This window comes from Salvelinus namaycush, unplaced genomic scaffold, assembly GCF_016432855.1.
Source record: "Salvelinus namaycush isolate Seneca unplaced genomic scaffold, SaNama_1.0 Scaffold301, whole genome shotgun sequence".
In the NCBI taxonomy this organism is placed as follows: Eukaryota; Metazoa; Chordata; class Actinopteri; order Salmoniformes; family Salmonidae; genus Salvelinus; species Salvelinus namaycush.
The window spans coordinates 87,713-107,289 of record NW_024059909.1 but is presented as its reverse complement, the minus strand read 5'-3'; the positions used below and the strand labels follow the sequence as shown (position 1 = coordinate 107,289).

Genomic DNA, 19,577 nt, shown 5'->3' with positions numbered 1-19,577 from the left:
CACCCTATATCTCCTGTATATACTGTACTATATCACCCTATATCTCCTGTACTATATCACCCTATATATCCTGTGTATACTGTACTATATCACCCTATATCTCCTGTATATACTGTACTATATCACCCTATATCTCCTGTATATACTGTACTATATCTCCTGTATATACTGTACTATATCACCCTGATATACTGTACTATATCACCCTATATCTTCTATATATCCTGTACTATTTCACCCTGTATATACTGTACTATATCACCTTGTATATACTGTACTATATCACCCTATATCTCCTGTATATACTGTACTATATCACCCTATATCTCCTGTACAATATCACCCTGTAGATACTGTACTATATCACCCTATATCTCCTATATATCCTGTACTATATCACCCTGTAGATACTGTACTATATCACCCTATATCACCTATATATCCTGTACTATATCACCCTATATCTCCTATATATCCTGTACTATATCACCCTGTATATACTGTACTATATCACCCTATATCTCCTATATATCCTGTACTATATCACCCTGTATATACTGTACTATATCACCCTGTATATACTGTACTATATCACCCCATCTCCTGTATATACTGTACTATATCACCCTGTATATACTGTACTATATCCCCCTGTATATACTGTACTATATCACCCTGTATAGACTGTACTATATCACCCTGTATATACTGTACTATATCACCCTATATCTCCTGTATATACTGTACTAGATCACCCTGTATATACTGTACTATATCACCCTGTATATACTGTACTATATCACCCTGTATATACTGTACTATATCACCCTATATCTCCTGTATATACTGTACTATATCACCCTGTATATACTGTACTATATCACCCTGTGTAACCTGTATTATATCACCCTATATCTTCTGTATATACACTATACTATATCACCCTGTATATACTGTACTATATCACCCTGTATATACTGTACTATATCACCCTATATATCCTGTATATACTGTACTATATCACCCTATATCTCCTGTATATACTGTACTATATCACCCTGTATATACTGTACTATATCACCCTGTATATACTGTACTATATCACCCTGTATATACTGTACTATATCACCCTATATCTCCTGTATATACTGAACTATATCACCCTATATATCCTGTATATACTGTACTACATCACCCTGTATATACTGTACTATATCACTCTATATATCCTGTATATACTGAACTATATCACCCTGTGTATACTGTACTATATCACTCTATATATCCTGTATATACTGTACTACATCACCCTGTATATACTGTACTATATCACTCTATATATCCTGTATATACTGTACTACATCACCCTGTATATACTGTACTATATCACTCTATATATCCTGTATATACTTAACTATATCACCCTGTGTATACTGTACTATATCACTCTATATATCCTGTGTATACTGTACTATCACCCTGTATATACTGTATATATTGTTCTATATCACCCTGTATACAATGTACTATATCACCCTATATCTCCTGTATATACTCTACTATATCACCCTGTGTATACTGTACTATATCACTATATATCCTGTACATACTGTACTATATCACCCTGTATCTCCTGTATATAATGTACTATATCACCCTATATCTCCTGTATATATTGTACTATATCACCCTGTATATAATGTACTATATCACCCTATATCTCCTGTATATACTGTACTATATCACCCTGTATATACTGTACTATATCACCCTATATATCCTGTACTATATCCCCCTGTATATACTGTACTATATCACCCTGTATAGACTGTACTATATCACCCTGTATATACTGTACTATATCACCCTATATCTCCTGTATATACTGTACTAGATCACCCTGTATATACTGTACTATATCACCCTGTATATACTGTACTATATCACCCTGTATATACTGTACTATATCACCCTATATCTCCTGTATATACTGTACTATATCACCCTGTATATACTGTACTATATCACCCTATATATCCTGTGTATACTGTACTATATCACCCTATATCTCCTGTGTATACTGTACTATATCACCCTGTATATATTGTACTATATCACCCTGTATCTGTGTGTCTTTATATAAACAGAGAAGGATGGAGGAGTGTATGACTTCAGTCCAACCCTGCGAGGAGAGACTGCTGGGATGGCGGGAGCGGAGCAGGAACAGGAGGAGGAGGAGGAGGAGGAGCAGGAGCAGGAACAGGACGAGGAGGAGGAGGTGGAGGAGGAGGAGGAGGAGGAGAAGGAGGGCCAAGTGAATGCTGTTGTAACAGTGTTCAGGTTCATTATGAAGCAGAGCTATATCTGTGCTCTCATAGCCATGATGGTGAGTAAACACAGTGACTGGTTCCTCTGGTGACTGTGGTCTCTCTGGTCCCTCTGGTCTCTCTGGTCCCTCTGGTCTCTCTGGTCCCTCTGGTCCCTCTGGTCTCTCTGGTCTCTCTGGTCCCTCTGGTGACTGTGGTCCCTCTGGTGACTGTGGTCCCTCTGGTGACTGTGGTCCCTCTGGTGACTGTGGTCCCTCTGGTCCCTCTGGTGACTGTGGTCCCTCTGGTGACTGTGGTCCCTCTGGTGACTGTGGTCCCTCTGGTCCCTCTGGTGACTGTGGTCCCTCTGGTCCCTCTGGTGACTGTGGTCCCTCTGGTGACTGTGGTCCCTCTGGTGACTGTGGTCCCTCTGGTGACTGTGGTCCCTCTGGTCCCTCTGGTGACTGTGGTCCCTCTGGTGACTGTGGTCCCTTTGGTCCCTCTGGTGACTGGTCCCTCTGGTGACTGTGGTCCCTCTGGTGACTGTGGTGACTGGTCCCTCTGGTGACTGTGGTGACTGTGGTCCCTCTGGTCCCTCTGGTTGACTGTGGTCCCTCTGGTCCCTCTGGTGACTGGTCCCTCTGGTGACTGTGGTGACTGGTCCCTCTGGTGACTGTGGTGACTGGTCCCTCTGGTGACTGTGGTCCCTCTGGTCCCTCTGGTGACTGGTCCCTCTGGTGACTGGTCCCTCTGGTGACTGGTCCCTCTGGTGACTGTGGTCCCTCTGGTGACTGTGGTGACTGTGGTCCCTCTGGTGACTGTGGTGACTGTGGTGACTGTGGTCCCTCTGGTGACTGTGGTCCCTCTGGTGACTGTGGTGACTGTGGTCCCTCTGGTGACTGTGGTGACTGTGGTCCCTCTGGTGACTGTGGTGACTGTGGTCCCTCTGGTGACTGTGGTGACTGTGGTGACTGTGGTCCCTCTGGTGACTGTGGTGACTGTGGTCCCTCTGGTGACTGTGGTGACTGTGGTCCCTCTGGTGACTGTGGTGACTGTGGTGACTGTGGTGACTGTGGTGACTGTGGTGACTGTGGTCCCTCTGGTGACTGTGGTGACTGTGGTGACTGTGGTCCCTCTGGTGACTGTGGTGACTGTGGTCCCTCTGGTGACTGTGGTGACTGTGGTCCCTCTGGTGACTTTGGTGACTGTGGTGACTGTGGTCCCTCTGGTGACTGTGGTGACTGTGGTCCCTCTGGTGACTGTGGTGACTGGTCCCTCTGGTGACTGTGGTGACTGTGGTCCTTCTGGTGCCTCTGGTGACTGTGGTCCCTCGAAAGAAAGCACCTGTGTGTGTGTGTGTGTGTGTGTGTGTGTGTGTGTGTGTGTGTGTGTGTGTGTGTGTGTGTGTGTGTGTGTGTGTGTGTGTGTGTGTGTGTGTGTGTGTGCGTGCTCACATCACATCTAAAGAAAGCACCTGTCATCTAATAAATGACCAGAACTGTTTTCTTGATGGTGATTGTAGCAAGGCCTACTTATGTTTTGGTTTTGAGTCACTGTAGATTGAGGTTTTGAGGCCTTCCCAGCTAGCACATTTGGTTCCTTGGAAGTTGTGGGAACGTAAACATTTTTTTTTTAACATTGGTTGTGGAAACAAAGCTATACGTTTCCTGACCGGTATAAACTGAACGTCTTTTTAAACATTCTGAGAACAGAAGTGAATGTTTCACCAGTTCTGGGAACGTTTATTTTTAGTTTGCAGGGAGGACCTGAGAACACTGGTTTACTCTGGTTCCTTGAACGTTTCCTGGGAGGTCTAATTAACGCTCAGACAATGGAAATGTTTCGTTTTTTAAATAATTTCCTTAAAATTTTCACTGAATCTTTCAATAAGAGTTTTTTTTGTGTTATTTTATTTCAATATTTTTTTAACCTTTTTTATTTATAATTGTCTTTTATGTCAATATACTGTATCTATTTTATTGTACTTTTACCCCCAATATCAAATTGGTAGGTACAGTCTTGTCCCATCGCTGCAACTCCCGTACGGACTCGGGAGAGGCGAAGATCGAGAGCCATGCGTCCTCCAAAACACGACCCTGCCAAGCTGCACTGCTTCTTGACACACTGCTCACTTAACCCGGAAGCCAGCCGCACCAATGTGTCAGAGGAAACACTGTACAACTGGCGACTGAAGTCAGCTTGCCAAACCCTCCCCTAACCTGCACGACGCTGGGCCAATTGTGCGCCACCTCATGGGTCTCCCGGTCAGGGCCCGCAGTGACACAGCCTGGGATCGAACCCGAGTCTGTAGTGACACCTTAAGCACTGCGATGCAGTGGCTTAGACCGCTGTGCCAATCGGGAGGCCCTTTACTATTGTTTTTACAATAAACAAAAACAACTACATAGACATAAGTATGTGGACACTACTTCAAATTTGTGGATTTGCTATTTCAGTCACGCCCAAGGCTGACAGGTGTATAAAATTCAGCACACAGCCATGCAATCTCCATAGACAAACAGCCATGCAATCTCCATAGACAAACATTGGCAGTATAATGGCCAGTACCGAAGAGCTCAGTGACTTTCAACGTGGCACGTTCATAGTATGCCACCTTTCCCAACAAGTCAGTTTGTCAAATTTCTACCCTGCTGAAGCTGCCCCGGTCAACTATAAGTGCTCTTATTGTGAAGTGGCAATGTCGAGGCGCAGTAACGGCTCAGCCACAAAATGGTAGACCACACAAGCTCACAGAGTGGGACCAACGAGTGCTTGAAGCGTGTAAAAATCGTCTGTCCTCGGTTGCAACACTCACTACCGAGTTCCAAACTGCCTCTGGAAGCAACGTCAGCACAAGAACTGTTCGTCGGGAGCTTCATGAAATGGGTTTCCATGGCCGAGCAGCCACACACAAGCTTAAGATCACCATGCGCAATGCCAAGCGTCGGCTGGAGTGGTGTAAAGCTCACTGCCATTGGACTCTGGAGCAGAGGAAACACGGGCTCTCTGGAGTGATGAATCACGCTTCACCACCTGGCAGTTTGATGGATGATTCTGGGTTTGGCAGATGCCACGAGAACGCTACCTGCCCGAATGCATAGTGCCAACTGTAAAGTTTGGTGGAGGAAGAATAATGGTCTGGGGCTGTTTTTCATGGTTCAGGCCTCTTAGTTACGGTGAAGGGAAATCTTAACGCTACAGCATACAATGACATTCTAGACGATTCTGTGCTTCCAACTTTGTGGCAACAGTTTGGGGAAGGCCCTTTCCTGTTTCAGCATGACAATGCTCCATGCAAAAAGTAAGATCCATACAGAAATGGTTTGTTGAGATTGGTGTGGAAGAACTTGATTGGCCTGTACAGAGCCCTGACCTCAACCCCATCGAACACCTTTGGGATGAATTGGAACGCCGACTGCGAGCCAAGCCTAATCGCCCAACATCAGTGCCCGACCTCACTAATGCTCTTGTGGCTGAGTGGAAGCAAGTCCTTGCAGTAATGTTCCAACATCTAGTGGAAAGCCTTCCCAGAAGAGTGGAGGCTGTTATAGCAACGAAGGGGGGACAAACTCCATATTAATGCCCATGATGTTGGAATGAGATGTTGGACGAGCAGGTGTCCACATACTTTTGGCCTTGTAGTGTACATTTCAACTAACATGAATGAAATCCCGCTTGTTCCCACCATATCCACATCCAATGTTGTTTCTAATGCTTGTAAGACTCTCTATGTTTTCTGTCTGTAGCCAGATTTCTTTCAACATTTAAATAATAAAGCATTTTATTCTTCCGTTCTCTTTACGTCGGGCTATCGTTTGACTTCCAGTATTTAAGTAATAGCGTCTGCAATATAAGAGACGGATATAGTATTGTCCAATCCATCGGGGTATCTCACCGCATCCTCATATGCCAAGTCTTGAAATATGCAGATGGCGACATTAAAAGTAAACTTACATCGTAAAAGTTCTGACAGACAGCTTTCTGCCCATAACTATTGGACTTTATAGCACTCCCAGAAGGCATGAATTATTGAGTCACTGTTAGTACACTTGAGGCATTAATCTGCCATTGTGCTGTAGAATTTCGTCTCTTGTATAATCAATTATATATATTAATTTATACTGGATTAAGTATAAGATTTTCATTAACTGTAGTATTTATATTCCAACACTTCATCTTGTGCCAATATCAGTTATTTTTAAGTCTTGTTTCCAATTTATATTTTATATTTTATTCTAAGAGATTGTCAGTTGGAAAGGCTCTCTGCAGGTTTTCTACATCTTACCTATGAGAATCTTTTTATGACTAAAATAGGATTCACCTCAATATTTATCCGATATCCAAAAGCTTTCAGGTGAGCTTTCATTTTGTGATCTAAATGTATTGTAATTAATTATTTATTTTGTTTCATTTTCTTTTGTAAAATATATTCTTTTGTACTTTTACACCTCTTTCACCCCAATTTCGTGGTATCCAATTGGTAGTTACAGTCTGGTCTCATCGCTGCAACTCCCGTACGGACTCGGGAGAGGCGAAGGTCGAGAGCCCTGCGTCCTCCGAAACACGACACTGCCAAGCTGCACTGCTTCTTGACACACTGCTCGCTTAACCCGGAAGCCAGCCGCACCAATGTGTCAGAGGAAACACCGTACAACTGGCGACCGAAGTCAGCTTGCAGGCGCCCGGCCGAAGTTGCATATATTTGAAAATGTCTACTATTCAAGGATTGTTCCAATAGGAGTGTGTGTTTCTATTCAATTACGATCGTAATCTTCAATTACGATCTCATCGGTTCTCAGAATGTTATGTGCTAGCTGGGTTATTTCTATATCAGTCTCCATGTCTCTTTGACCCTCTCTCTCTCTCTCTCTCTCTCTCTCTCTCTCTCTACCTCTCTCTTTCTCTCCCTCTTTATCCCCCCCTCTCTCTCTCTCTCTCTCTCTCTCTCTGTTACACCCCCTTCTCTCTCTTCCTGTCTCTCCCTCCCCAGGCGTGGAGCATCACGTATGTTAGCTGGCTGACGTTTGTGTTCCTGATGTGGTCGTGTATGTTGTGGATGGTGAGAGATCGTCGTCGTTACACCATGCTCACCTCTCCCTTCATGGTGCTCTATGGGAACCTGCTCATTGTGCTGCAGTACATCTGGAGCTTTGAGCTGCTGGAGCCCGTACCTGGACTCTTCATCAAGATGGACGTGCCCTTTAGGCAACTGGGCTCCAAGGTAAACTGGTAGAGACAGAACTGTTCTGACTAAACTGGTAGAGACAGAACTGTTCTGAGTAAACTGGTAGAGACAGAACTGTTCTGAGTAAACTGGTAGAGACAGAACTGTTCTGAGTAAACTGGTAGAGACAGAAGTGTACTGACTAAACTGGTAGAGACAGAACTGTAAACTGGTAGAGACAGAACTGTAAACTGGTAGAGACAGAACTGTACTGACTAAACTGGTAGAGACAGAACTGTAAACTGGTAGAGACAGAACTGTAAACTGGTAGAGACAGAACTGTACTGAGTAAACTGGTAGAGACAGAACTGTAAACTGGTAGAGACAGAACTGTACTGAGTAAACTGGTAGAGACAGAACTGTTCTGAGTAAACTGGTAGAGACAGAACTGTAAACTGGTAGAGACAGAACTGTTCTGAGTAAACTGGTAGAGACAGAACTGTAAACTGGTAGAGACAGAACTGTTCTGAGTAAACTAGTAGAGACAGAACTGTAAACTGGTAGAGACAGAACTGTACTGAGTAAACTGGTATAGACAGAACTGTTCTGAGTAAACTGGTAGAGACAGAACTGTAAACTGGTAGAGACAGAACTGTACTGACTAAACTGGTAGAGACAGAACTGTAAACTGGTAGAGACAGAACTGTACTGAGTAAACTGGTAGAGACAGAACTGTAAACTGGTAGAGACAGAACTGTACTGAGTAAACTGGTAGAGACAGAACTGTAAACTGGTAGAGACAGAACTGTTCTGAGTAAACTGGTAGAGACAGAACTGTTCTGAGTAAACTGGTAGAGACAGAACTGTTCTGAGTAAACTGGTAGAGACAGAACTGTAAACTGGTAGAGACAGAACTATAAACTGGTAGAGACAGAACTGTTCTGAGTAAACTGGTAGAGACAGAACTGTAAACTGGTAGAGACAGAACTGTAAACTGGTAGAGACAGAACTGTTCTGAGTAAACTGGTAGAGACAGAACTGTAAACTGGTAGAGACAGAACTGTAAACTGGTAGAGACAGAACTGTAAACTGGTAGAGACAGAACTGTACTGAGTAAACTGGTAGAGACAGAACTGTAAACTGGTAGAGACAGAACTGTAAACTGGTAGAGACAGAACTGTTCTGAGTAAACTGGTAGAGACAGAACTGTTCTGAGTAAACTGGTAGAGACAGAACTGTACTGAGTAAACTGGTAGGGACAGAACTGTAAACTGGTAGAGACAGAACTGTTCTGAGTAAACTGGTAGAGACAGAACTGTACTGAGTAAACTGGTAGAGACAGAACTGTAAACTGGTAGAGACAGAACTGTACTGACTAAACTGGTAGAGACAGAACTGTAAACTGGTAGAGACAGAACTGTACTGAGTAAACTGGTAGAGACAGAACTGTAAACTGGTAGAGACAGAACTGTTCTGAGTAAACTGGTAGAGACAGAACTGTACTGAGTAAACTGGTAGAGACAGAACTGTTCTGAGTAAACTGGTAGAGACAGAACTGTTCTGAGTAAACTGGTAGAGACAGAACTGTAAACTGGTAGAGACAGAACTGTACTGACTAAACTGGTAGAGACAGAACTGTAAACTGGTAGAGACAGAACTGTAAACTGGTAGAGACAGAACTGTAAACTGGTAGAGACAGAACTGTACTGAGTAAACTGGTAGAGACAGAACTGTAAACTGGTAGAGACAGAACTGTAAACTGGTAGAGACAGAACTGTTCTGAGTAAACTGGTAGAGACAGAACTGTTCTGAGTAAACTGGTAGAGACAGAACTGTACTGAGTAAACTGGTAGGGACAGAACTGTAAACTGGTAGAGACAGAACTGTTCTGAGTAAACTGGTAGAGACAGAACTGTAAACTGGTAGAGACAGAACTGTAAACTGGTAGAGACAGAACTGTTCTGAGTAAACTGGTAGAGACAGAACTGTAAACTGGTAGAGACAGAACTGTAAACTGGTAGAGACAGAACTGTTCTGAGTAAACTGGTAGAGACAGAACTGTAAACTGGTAGAGACAGAACTGTAAACTGGTAGAGACAGAACTGTAAACTGGTAGAGACAGAACTGTACTGAGTAAACTGGTAGAGACAGAACTGTAAACTGGTAGAGACAGAACTGTAAACTGGTAGAGACAGAACTGTTCTGAGTAAACTGGTAGAGACAGAACTGTTCTGAGTAAACTGGTAGAGACAGAACTGTACTGAGTAAACTGGTAGGGACAGAACTGTAAACTGGTAGAGACAGAACTGTTCTGAGTAAACTGGTAGAGACAGAACTGTACTGAGTAAACTGGTAGAGACAGAACTGTAAACTGGTAGAGACAGAACTGTACTGAGTAAACTGGTAGAGACAGAACTGTAAACTGGTAGAGACAGAACTGTTCTGAGTAAACTGGTAGAGACAGAACTGTACTGAGTAAACTGGTAGAGACAGAACTGTTCTGAGTAAACTGGTAGAGACAGAACTGTTCTGAGTAAACTGGTAGAGACAGAACTGTAAACTGGTAGAGACAGAACTGTACTGACTAAACTGGTAGAGACAGAACTGTAAACTGGTAGAGACAGAACTGTACTGAGTAAACTGGTAGAGACAGAACTGTAAACTGGTAGAGACAGAACTGTAAACTGGTAGAGACAGAACTGTAAACTGGTAGAGACAGAACTGTTCTGAGTAAACTGGTAGAGACAGAACTGTACTGAGTAAACTGGTAGAGACAGAACTGTTCTGAGTAAACTGGTAGAGACAGAACTGTTCTGAGTAAACTGGTAGAGACAGAACTGTTCTGAGTAAACTGGTAGAGACAGAACTGTACTGAGTAAACTGGTAGAGACAGAACTGTACTGAGTAAACTGGTAGAGACAGAACTGTAAACTGGTAGAGACAGAACTGTTCTGAGTAAACTGGTAGAGACAGAACTGTACTGAGTAAACTGGTAGAGACAGAACTGTTCTGAGTAAACTGGTAGAGACAGAACTGTTCTGAGTAAACTGGTAGAGACAGAACTGTAAACTGGTAGAGACAGAACTGTACTGACTAAACTGGTAGAGACAGAACTGTAAACTGGTAGAGACAGAACTGTACTGAGTAAACTGGTAGAGACAGAACTGTAAACTGGTAGAGACAGAACTGTACTGAGTAAACTGGTAGAGACAGAACTGTAAACTGGTAGAGACAGAACTGTTCTGAGTAAACTGGTAGAGACAGAACTGTTCTGAGTAAACTGGTAGAGACAGAACTGTAAACTGGTAGAGACAGAACTGTAAACTGGTAGAGACAGAACTGTTCTGAGTAAACTGGTAGAGACAGAACTGTAAACTGGTAGAGACAGAACTGTAAACTGGTAGAGACAGAACTGTAAACTGGTAGAGACAGAACTGTAAACTGGTAGAGACAGAACTGTAAACTGGTAGAGACAGAACTGTAAACTGGTAGAGACAGAACTGTACTGAGTAAACTGGTAGAGACAGAACTGTAAACTGGTAGAGACAGAACTGTAAACTGGTAGAGACAGAACTGTTCTGAGTAAACTGGTAGAGACAGAACTGTTCTGAGTAAACTGGTAGAGACAGAACTGTACTGAGTAAACTGGTAGAGACAGAACTGTAAACTGGTAGAGACAGAACTGTACTGAGTAAACTGGTAGAGACAGAACTGTAAACTGGTAGAGACAGAACTGTACTGACTAAACTGGTAGAGACAGAACTGTAAACTGGTAGAGACAGAACTGTACTGAGTAAACTGGTAGAGACAGAACTGTAAACTGGTAGAGACAGAACTGTTCTGAGTAAACTGGTAGAGACAGAACTGTACTGAGTAAACTGGTAGAGACAGAACTGTTCTGAGTAAACTGGTAGAGACAGAACTGTTCTGAGTAAACTGGTAGAGACAGAACTGTAAACTGGTAGAGACAGAACTGTAAACTGGTAGAGACAGAACTGTTCTGAGTAAACTGGTAGAGACAGACCTGTTCTGAGTAAACTGGTAGAGACAGAACTGTAAACTGGTAGAGACAGAACTGTTCTGAGTAAACTGGTATGTCTAACTGCTGAGGATGTGAAACTGCTGCCATTGCTGCCATCTTGGATCAATCAGGACTCTTTCTAAAATAACATTTATGTGACAGTCTCTCTCGATCCCATTTTATCTCAGGACTGTTGTCTGTACTTCCTGTGTCAGTAATGATGTCTGCTGTCTGTACTTCCTGTGTCTAAAATGATGTCTGTTGTCTGTACTTCATGTGTCAGTAATGATGTCTGTTGTCTGTACTTCCTGTGTCAGTAATGGTGTATGTTGTCTGTACTTCCTGTGTCTATAATGATGTCTGTACTTCCTGTGTCAGTAATGATGTATGTTGTCTGTACTTCCTGTGTCAGTAATGATGTATGTTGTCTGTACTTCCTGTGTCAGTAATGATGTATGTTGTCTGTACTTCCTGTGTCAGTAATGATGTATGTTGTCTGTACTTCCTGTGTCTATAATGATGTCTGTTGTCTGTACTTCCTGTGTCAGTAATGATGTATGCTGTCTGTACTTCATGTGTCAGTAATGATGTATGTTGTCTGTACGTCCTGTGTCAGTAATGATGTCTGTTGTCTGTACTTCCTGTGTCAGTAATGATGTCTGCTGTCTGTACTTCCTGTGTCTATAATGATGTCTGTTGTCTGTACTTCCTGTGTCAGTAATGATGTCTGTTGTCTGTACTTCCTGTGTCTATAATGATGTCTGTTGTCTGTACTTCCCGGGTCAGTAATGGTGTCTGTTGTCTGTACTTCCCGGGTCAGTAATGGTGTCTGTTGTCTGTACTTCCCGGGTCAGTAATGATGTCTGTTGTCTGTACTTCCCGGGTCAGTAATGGTGTCTGTTGTCTGTACTTCCCGGGTCAGTAATGATTCTGTTGTCTGTACTTCCCGGGTCAGTAATGGTGTCTGTTGTCTGTACTTCCCGGGTCAGTAATGGTGTCTGTTGTCTGTACTTCCTGTGTCAGTAATGGTGTCTGTTGTCTGTACTTCCCGGGTCAGTAATGGTGTCTGTTGTCTGTACTTCCCGGGTCAGTAATGGTGTCTGTTGTCTGTACTTCCTGTGTCAGTAATGGTGTCTGTTGTCTGTACTTCCCGGGTCAGTAATGGTGTCTGTTGTCTGTACTTCCCGGGTCAGTAATGGTGTCTGTTGTCTGTACTTCCCGGGTCAGTAATGGTGTCTGTTGTCTGTACTTCCTGTGTCAGTAATGGTGTCTGTTGTCTGTACTTCCCGGGTCAGTAATGGTGTCTGTTGTCTGTACTTCCCGGGTCAGTAATGGTGTCTGTTGTCTGTACTTCCCGGGTCAGTAATGGTGTCTGTTGTCTGTACTTCCCGGGTCAGTAATGGTGTCTGTTGTCTGTACTTCCTGTGTCAGTAATGATGTCTGTTGTCTGTACTTCCCGGGTCAGTAATGGTGTCTGTTGTCTGTACTTCCTGTGTCAGTAATGATGTATGTTGTCTGTACTTCCTGTGTCAGTAATGATGGCTGTTGTCTGTACTTCCCGGGTCAGTAATGATGTCTGTTGTCTGTACTTCCTGTGTCTATAATGATGTCTGTTGTCTGTACTTCCTGTGTCAGTAATGATGTCTGTTGTCTGTACTTCCCGGGTCAGTAATGGTGTCTGTTGTCTGTCTAGATTCTATGCCTGTTGAGCTTTTGGCTGTTGCTGATACAGACTCTGACAGAGAGACAGGAGGAACAGAGAGAGGAGGCTGCTGTACTCACTGACGTACATGTGGATAACCAACTCAAGAAGAAGAAGGGTCAGAACTAATATCACAGCTGCTCAATAATACACTGTTTTATCATGTGTGACCGACTGGGTTCGAACCCAAGACTGTGTTAACCAGCTGAGCTAAAGGGTCAGAACTAATATCACAGCTGGTCAATAATACAATGTTTTATCATGTGTGACCGACTGGGTTCGAACCCAAGACTGTGTTAACCAGCTGAGCTAAAGGGTCAGAACTAATATCACAGCTGGTCAATAATACAATGTTTTATCATGTGTGACCGACTGGGTTCGAACCCAAGACTGTGTTAACCAGCTGAGCTAAAGGGTCAGAACTAATATCACAGCTGGTCAATAATACAATGTTTTATCATGTGTGACCGACTGGGTTCGAACCCAAGACTGTGTTAACCAGCTGAGCTAAAGGGTCAGAACTAATATCACAGCTGGTCAATAATACAATGTTTTATCATGTGTGACCGACTGGGTTCGAACCCAAGACTGTGTTAACCAGCTGAGCTAAAGGGTCAGAACTAATATCACAGCTGGTCAATAATACAATGTTTTATCATGTGTGACCGACTGGGTTCGAACCCAAGACTGTGTTAACCAGCTGAGCTAAAGGGTCAGAACTAATATCACAGCTGGTCAATAATACAATGTTTTATCATGTGTGACCGACTGGGTTCGAACCCAAGACTGTGTTAACCAGCTGAGCTAAAGGGTCAGAACTAATATCACAGCTGGTCAATAATACAATGTTTTATCATGTGTGACCGACTGGGTTCGAACCCAAGACTGTGTTAACCAGCTGAGCTAAAGGGTCAGAACTAATATCACAGCTGGTCAATAATACAATGTTTTATCATGTGTGACCGACTGGGTTCGAACCCAAGACTGTGTTAACCAGCTGAGCTAAAGGGTCAGAACTAATATCACAGCTGGTCAATAATACAATGTTTTATCATGTGTGACCGACTGGGTTCGAACCCAAGACTGTGTTAACCAGCTGAGCTAAAGGGTCAGAACTAATATCACAGCTGGTCAATAATACAATGTTTTATCATGTGTGACCGACTGGGTTCGAACCCAAGACTGTGTTAACCAGCTGAGCTAAAGGGTCAGAACTAATATCACAGCTGGTCAATAATACAATGTTTTATCATGTGTGACCGACTGGGTTCGAACCCAAGACTGTGTTAACCAGCTGAGCTAAAGGGTCAGAACTAATATCACAGCTGGTCAATAATACAATGTTTTATCATGTGTGACCGACTGGGTTCGAACCCAAGACTGTGTTAACCAGCTGAGCTAAAGGGTCAGAACTAATATCACAGCTGGTCAATAATACAATGTTTTATCATGTGTGACCGACTGGGTTCGAACCCAAGACTGTGTTAACCAGCTGAGCTAAAGGGTCAGAACTAATATCACAGCTGGTCAATAATACAATGTTTTATCATGTGTGACCGACTGGGTTCGAACCCAAGACTGTGTTAACCAGCTGAGCTAAAGGGTCAGAACTAATATCACAGCTGGTCAATAATACAATGTTTTATCATGTGTGACCGACTGGGTTCGAACCCAAGACTGTGTTAACCAGCTGAGCTAAAGGGTCAGAACTAATATTACAGCTGGTCAATAATACAATGTTTTATCATGTGTGACCGACTGGGTTCGAACCCAAGACTGTGTTAACCAGCTGAGCTAAAGGGTCAGAACTAATATCACAGCTGGTCAATAATACAATGTTTTATCATGTGTGACCGACTGGGTTCGAACCCAAGACTGTGTTAACCAGCTGAGCTAAAGGGTCAGAACTTTACATCCTGTTGTCTACACTGCTCAGTATCTCCTGTCTGTTACCTTGTTTATAGAGGAAGAGGAGGATGAGGAAGGAGGGGAGCAGGACATCATGCAGGTTCTGGGGAACATGGTGATGGAGATGCTGGTGAAATACTGGATCTACATCTGTGGAGGAATGTTCTTCTTCGTCAGCTTCGAGGGACGCATGGTCATGTACAAGATCATCTATATGATGCTCTTCCTCTTCTGTGTGGCGCTCTATCAGGTACACACACACACACACACACACAAACACGCACACACGCACGCACACACACACACGCACGCACGCACGCACGCAGGCACGCACACACACACACATATATATAGAGAAACAGCCATGCACGATACACACACACATACACACGTACACTACCGTTCAAAAGTTTGGGTTCACTTGGAAATGTCCTTGTTTTTGAAAAAAAAGCAAATTTTTTGTCATTTAATAAAATAACATAAAATTGATCCGAAATACAGTGTAGACATTGTTAATTTTGTAAATGACTATTGTAGCTGTAAACGGCAGATTATAAATGGAATATCTACATAGGTGTACAGAGGCCCATTATCAGCAACCATCACTCCTGTGTTCCAATGGCACGTTGTGTTAGCTAATCCAAGTTTATCATTTTAAAAGGCTAATTGATCAATAGAAAACCCTTTTGGAATCATGTTAGCACAGCTGAAAACTGTTGTCTGATTAAAGAAGCAATAAAACTGGCCTTCTTTAGACTAGTTGAGTATCTGGAGCATCAGCATTTGTGGGTTCGATTACAGGCTCTAAATGGCCAGAAACAAAGTCCTTTCTTCTGAAACTCGTCAGTCTATTCTTGTTCTGATAAACGAAGGCTATTGCATTACGTACACACAGGATGCTACACATGTTAATCCCTCACCCAAATGATCTGGGCAAACAACACAGTAAAGCATTTAAACCAATCTGGGGCGTGTGTGTGTGTGCGTGTGCGTGTGTGCGTGTGTGCGTGTGCGTGTGTGTGTGTGTGTGTGTGTGTGTGTGTGTGTGTGTGTGTGTGTGTGTGTGTGTGTGTGTGTTGTCTCCAGGTGCACTATGAGTATTGGAGGAGGATCCTGAAATACTTCTGGATGTCTGTGGTGGTCTACACTATGCTGGTCCTCATCCTGGTCTACACCTTCCAGTTTGAGACCTCCCTACCCTTCTGGTCTAACATGCCTGGCATGAGCAAAGAGAAGTGAGTCCTAACCCCTGACCCCTGACCCCTGACCCTCCCTACCCTTCTGGTCTAACATGACTGGCATGAGCAAAGAGAAGTGAGTCCTAACCCCTGACCCCTGACCCCTGACCCTCCCTACCCTTCTGGTCTAACATGCCTGGCATGAGTAAAGAAAAGTGAGTCCTAACCCCTAACCCCTAACCCACCCTACCCTTCTGGTCTAACATGACTGGCATGAGTAAAGAGAAGTGTCCTAACCCCTGACCCCTGACCCTCCCTACCCTTCTGGTCTAACATGACTGGCATGAGTAAAGAGAAGTGAGTCGTAACCCCTAACCCCTGACCCTCCCTACCCTTCTGGTCTAACATGCCTGGCATGAGTAAAGAAAAGTGAGTCCTAACCCCTAACCCCTGACCCCTAACCCTCCCTACCCTTCTGGTCTAACATGACTGGCATGAGTAAAGAGAAGTGAGTCCTAACCCCTGACCCCTGACCCCTAACCCTGACCCCTGACCCTCCCTACCCTTCTGGTCTAACATAACAGGCATGAGCAAAGATAAGTGAGTCCTAACCCCTGACCCCTGACCCTTCCTACCCTTCTGGTCTAACATGACTGGCATGAGCAAAGACAAGTGAGTCCTAACCCCTGACCCCTGACCCCCCTACCCTTCTGGTCTAACATGACTGGCATGAGCAAAGAGAAGTGAGTCCTAACCCCTGACCCCTAACCCCTGACCCTGACCCTCCTACCCTTCTGGTCTAACATGCCTGGCATGAGTAAAGAAAAGTGAGTCCTAACCCCTAACCCCTGACACCCTACCCTCCCTACCCTTGTGGTCTAACAACTGGCATGAGTAAAGAGAAGTGAGTCCTAACCCCTGACCCTAACCCCTGACCCCTGACCTCCCTACCCTTCTGGTCTAACATGACTGGCATGAGTAAAGAGAAGTGAGTCGTAACCCCTAACCCCTGACCCTCCCTACCCTTCTGGTCTAACATGACTGGCATGAGCAAAGAGAAGTGAGTCCTAACCCCTAACCCCTGACCCCTGACCCTCCCTACCCTTCTGGTCTAACATGACTGACATGAGTAAAGAGAAGTGAGTCCTGACCCCTAACCCCTGACCCTCCCTACCCTTCTGGTCTAACATGACTGGCATGAGCAAAGAAAAGTGAGCCCTAACCCCTGACCCCTAACCCCTAACCCTCCCTACCCTTCTGGTCTAACATGACTGGCATGAGCAAAGAGAAGTGAGTCCTAACCCCTGACCCCTGACCCTCCCTACCCTTCTGGTCTAACATGACTGGCATGAGTAAAGAGAATTGAGTCCAAACCCCTAACCCCTGACCCTCCCTACCCTTCTGGTCTAACATGACTGGCATGAGCAAAGACAAGTGAGTCCTAACCCCTAACCCCTGACCCCTGACCCCCCCTACCCTTCTGGTCTAACATGACTGGCATGAGCAAAGAGAAGTGAGTCCTAACCCCTGACCCCTGACCCTCCCTACCCTTCTGGTCTAACATGACTGGCATGACCAAAGACAAGTGAGTCCTAACCCCTGACCCCTGACCCTTCCTACCCTTCTGGTCTAACATGACTGGCATGAGCAAAGAGAAGTGAGTCCTAACCCCTGACCCCTGACCCTCCCTACCCTTCTGGTCTAACATGACTGGCATGAGTAAAGAGAAGTGAGTCCTAACCCCTGACCCCTGACCCTCCCTACCCTTCTGGTCTAACATGACTGGCATGAGTAAAGAGAAGTGAGTCCTAACCCCTGACCCTCCCTACCCTTCTGGTCTAACATGACTGGCATGAGCAAAGAAAAGTGAGTCCTAACCCCTGACCCTCCCTACCCTTCTGGTCTAACATGACTGGCATGAGTAAAGAGAAGTGAGTCCTAACCCCTGACCCCTGACCCTCCCTACCCTTCTGGTCTAACATGACTGGCATGAGTAAAGAGAAGTGAGTCCTAACCCCTGACCCCTGACCCTCCCTACCCTTCTGGTCTAACATGACTGGCATGAGTAAAGAGAAGTGAGTCCAAACCCCTAACCCCTGACCCTCCCTACCCTTTTGGTCTAACATGACTGGCATGAGTAAAGAGAAGTGAGTCCTAACCCCTGACCCCTGACCCTCCCTACCCTTCTGGTCTAACATGACTGACATGAGTAAAGAGAAGTGAGTCCTGACCCCTAACCCCTTACCCTCCCTACCCTTCTGGTCTAACATGACTGGCATGAGTAAAGAGAAGTGAGTCCTAACCCCTGACCCCTGACCCTCCCTACCCTTCTGGTCTAACGACTGGCATGAGTAAAGAGAAGTGAGTCGTAACCCCTAACCCTGACCCTCCCTACCCTTCTGGTCTAACATGACTGCGCATGAGCAAAGAAAAGTGAGTCCTAACCCAACCCCTGACCCCTGACCCTCCCTACCCTTCTGGTCTAACATGACTGACATGAGTAAAGAGAAGTGAGTCCTAACCCCTGACCCCTGACCCTCCCTACCCTTCTGGTCTAACATGACTGGCATGAGCAAAGAGAAGTGAGTCCTAACCCCTGACCCCTGACCCTCCCTACCCTTCTGGTCTAACATGACTGGCATGAGCAAAGAGAAGTGAGTCCTAACCCCTAACCCCTGACCCCTGACCCTCCCTACCCTTCTGGTCTAACATGACTGACATGAGCAAAGAGAAGTGAGTCCTAACCCCTAACCCCTGAACCCTAACCCTCCCTACCCTTCTGGTCTAACATGACTGGCATGAGTAAAGAGAAGTGAGTCGTAACCCCTAACCCCTGACCCTCCCTACCCTTCTTGTCTAACATGACTGGCATGAGCAAAGAGAAGTGAGTCCTAACCCCTAACCCCTGACCCCTAACCCTCCCTACCCTTCTGGTCTAACATGACTGACATGAGTAAAGAGAAGTGAGTCCTGACCCCTGACCCCTGACCCTTCCTACCCTTCTGGTCTAACATGACTGGCATGAGCAAAGAGAAGTGAGTCCTAACCCCTGACCCCTGACCCTCCCTACCCTTCTGGTCTAACATGACTGGCATGAGTAAAGAGAAGTGAGTCCTAACCCTGACCCCTGACCCTCCCTACCCTTCTGGTCTAACATGACTGGCATGAGTAAAGAGAAGTGAGTCCAAACCCTAACCCTGACCCTCCTACCCTTTTGGTCTAACATGACTGGCATGAGTAAAGAGAAGTGAGTCCTAACCCCTGACCCCTGACCCTCCCTACCCTTCTGCGTCTAAAC

General features: G+C 44.8%; 1 protein-coding gene across 1 annotated transcript in view; it reads left to right on the top strand.

Moving 5' to 3' along the window:
* Positions 1-19,577, top strand: part of LOC120039812 (piezo-type mechanosensitive ion channel component 2-like) — a 175,871-nt gene that overhangs the window by 77,190 nt on the left and 79,104 nt on the right. The window contains 5 exon segments of the mRNA XM_038985183.1: positions 2,226-2,386; positions 7,297-7,527; positions 13,185-13,311; positions 15,068-15,351; positions 16,188-16,320. Coding sequence (XP_038841111.1) covers positions 2,226-2,386; positions 7,297-7,527; positions 13,185-13,311; positions 15,068-15,351; positions 16,188-16,320 — 936 coding nt within the window.